Consider the following 3,099-nt stretch of genomic DNA (forward strand, 5'->3'; position numbering starts at 1 on the left):
AAAATAAAATAAAATAAAATAAAATAAGAGTAAGACAAAATAAAATACAGTAGTACAGCGGGCATGCGAAATTCGAGCATGAGAAACAAAAGTGGACCGATTGAAACGTGCATTTCTTTCTTGCGCAAGAAGTCAACGCGGATTGCGCGCGATCCAGCCACGAGAGTCCGGCCCGCACGCTAGCAAATAAAAATTCATATATCAAATACATATATCAAAAAGCACGCATTTTTTCATAGATAAATGCAGAAATATTTATTACATAAGTTGTTGTTAAAAATTTTCCTCCACGAGGCGCAGAAATTGCTTAAATGTTCAATTATTCATAACAAAAAAAAATAAATATTGAAAAGCAAAAAAAAATTTTTTGTAACGCAAATAATTTCATTGTATAGTTTAATGTTTTTTAAATCTGCACCCAAAAAAATTTTTTCATTCGGACACTTACTTTCAAAGAAAAATAAAAATTTCCAAAACACTGCAAAAATTTTCAATTATTGATTAAAAAAATAAACTGGAATTTTGCAACAAAATTTACACAGTGTACTTTTCGACTAAAAACCTCGGTGCTGCCTGAATATCATTGAAAAATATTAAGCTTGGTAAATTCGGGGCCCACTTGAGGAAGCTAAGGCTACAGTGAAATTAAGGTCGAAAAATTGTAAACTGATGACTTTTTTGCATAGTTTTTAATTTTTTTCGAATGCTGAGAGGTTAGTCGCACGGAATGTAAAACTTGATTTGTGGGACTAGCAGTGCTGTAGAATCGCTGCTATCTTAAAACAAGGCCGGTCATCGTTTTTTCTTCCTCAGGGGAACCGCCATATTTGGGCCCTAACCAAACAATTCCCCAAAGTTAGTATTTGTTTATACGTGCTAGTCACCCGACTCAAGGATTTTGCTGCATCTCATCACAAATTTTTTAAGAGGGTTAGAGTTTCCCTTGCTTTGGGGAAATATTCTATTAACCCTTAATTACTCGATTGAATCCTCCCCGCGCGCCCCTTGCTTCCTAAATCTTGCGAAAGCTCATCACCCTGCTGCGAATGAAGCATGCGCCGCTGCTCTATTGAGTCGTGCGATAATTAAGTACTTTTTTTGAATAAAAAGAGTATTTACAAATGTAAGATACATACGCTCCAATTTTTTATGCAGAGAACATTGCAATGTATAATGCGAGACCTGTGATGGCGTCGATCTTAATATCTAATCTAATCTACCAATTTAACTTTAAGCGTTTGATCTCAGTATATACAAAATATTTGTATTTAATTAGAAGTTTCTATTTTATTTATTTTTTGTTCTCCATATAAAAAAAATCTAACATTATTTTATATGGAGAAATTGAACGACACCTTCATCAAAAAAATTTGCCAAAAATCAATGGTAAGTCCTAGCTACCCCAGACTTGCACTTTGTTATACTAAAATTGAATGGGCTAAAAAACTGCATACTCAATTTTTTTCTAAAGAGTGTAATTAAAAAGTGTAATATTTTGATGAAAGTTTGCTCGGATTTTTGGTGTCTTGGTTGTAAATTAACCATATTTTTATAAAAAAATTGCGAAAAATTAAATAATTAAAAAACAGTTGCCCGTGTTGCAAGAAAAAATCACTGTGCCTAAACTTTATTGATTGACTATATTTATGTATATGAATCACAAAACAATGCGAAATTTAGGAAAAAAAACAATTTTCATCAAAATTTCGAACTTTACAAGCGGTTAAAAAATCGCGTTAATTTTTAATAATCTGTTTTTTTCTGACGTGTTTTGCCCTTTTTCCATATATATGAATATGAATTTTCTTATGAAATAAATTCCGCAAGACCTTCTGCAACAAGAAATCAACGTAAATTGCACTTGTTTTAAAAAAAAAAGCAATGCCGCACGGTTTTGTCAACAATCCGTTCCCTTTTTTCTTTCGAGTTTTTCTATCACAATAAAATCTTCTTTTTCTAACAGATATTTTCATTTATTATTGGTTTGAAGTGTGATTTGTGACTTTAAAGACTTTGAAGCTGTGGATTCTCACGTTACAGCCAATCGATCGATTGTACTTACTCAAAAAACTTTTTAGAACTCAAAATTTACTCTCGGTTTTTTTTATAAACTGGCGATGGCTATGTGCATTTCTTCTATACTACGAATTCATTACGTTGTCAAAAAAATTGCTTTATAGAATGTGAGGAATGCGAAAAAGCATGTCATAACCCAAATGTTAGATGAATTCCGACAATGAAAGTAGAGTACGGACTATGCATATGTATGTGTGAGTGTGACTTTGTGAATGTTTTAATGCAATACTCTGCATGGAAGGATATTTGAGAAATGCCATTATAAAATCCATAATCAAAGATTTGAATTGTAAATCGCTTAACGCACACATGCAAATTCACATGCACTTTGCTTAAACAACTGTCTATCCGTTTTAGTAGATATCTTATAACAAATGTACAAATTACATACATATGTATGTACGTGGGGATGTATGCGCTGAAATTTTATTCATAGAAACGGAAATTCGTATTTAATGGACTGGAAGTAAGCCAAATAAATATGTTTGTATGTTTGTAAGTATGCACGTATAAAGTGAGAGTGAATAACTAAATAAATTACCGAGTTTGTGCGCAATATGAAATAACGAATCGCATTTAACGTGAAAAAGACGTTACGAACGCCTGCTATTTGGTAAGTGAATAACTCATTTAAAAAAAAAAATTATTTTTTATGATGGGGGAAACTGAGTGAATCAATGAATGCTGCGTAAAAAACAAAGATGAACATTTTCGAACAGTGTCCACAAACATGTAAAGGAAAACAAAACTAAACACACAAATTAACGAGGCATTAACTGGCGAAAAGTCTGCAGTACATACATACCTTAAATGTATTATCCTGTACCCAAGCATCTGGCTTACCATAATCCGGTGGATTCGCATAGGGATCATAGCCGAGAATGGACAACATTGGCGCAATATCGGCCATATCACGCACCACATTATCGGGTATGTTGCCCACCCATTTGGATAGCGCTTCCAAATTTACTGGCTTGATGACCTGATCCGAGGAACGCTCGACTCTGAAAGAGATAAAAAAAA

General features: G+C 33.1%; 1 protein-coding gene across 1 annotated transcript in view; it reads right to left on the minus strand.

The window, feature by feature from the left end:
• Positions 1-1,719: 1,719 nt before the first annotated feature.
• Positions 1,720-3,099, minus strand: part of LOC118753511 (protein-tyrosine sulfotransferase) — a 62,410-nt gene continuing 61,030 nt past the window's right edge. The window contains exon 6 of the mRNA XM_036488393.1: positions 1,720-3,080. Within this exon, the coding sequence (XP_036344286.1) occupies positions 2,849-3,080 (232 nt within the window). The 3' untranslated portion in view covers positions 1,720-2,848. The remainder of the gene's footprint in view (positions 3,081-3,099) is intronic.

This window comes from Rhagoletis pomonella, unplaced genomic scaffold (genome assembly GCF_013731165.1).
Source record: "Rhagoletis pomonella isolate Grant_MI unplaced genomic scaffold, Rhpom_1.0 Rhpom_scaffold_00002, whole genome shotgun sequence".
NCBI lineage: Eukaryota > Metazoa > Arthropoda > Insecta > Diptera > Tephritidae > Rhagoletis > Rhagoletis pomonella.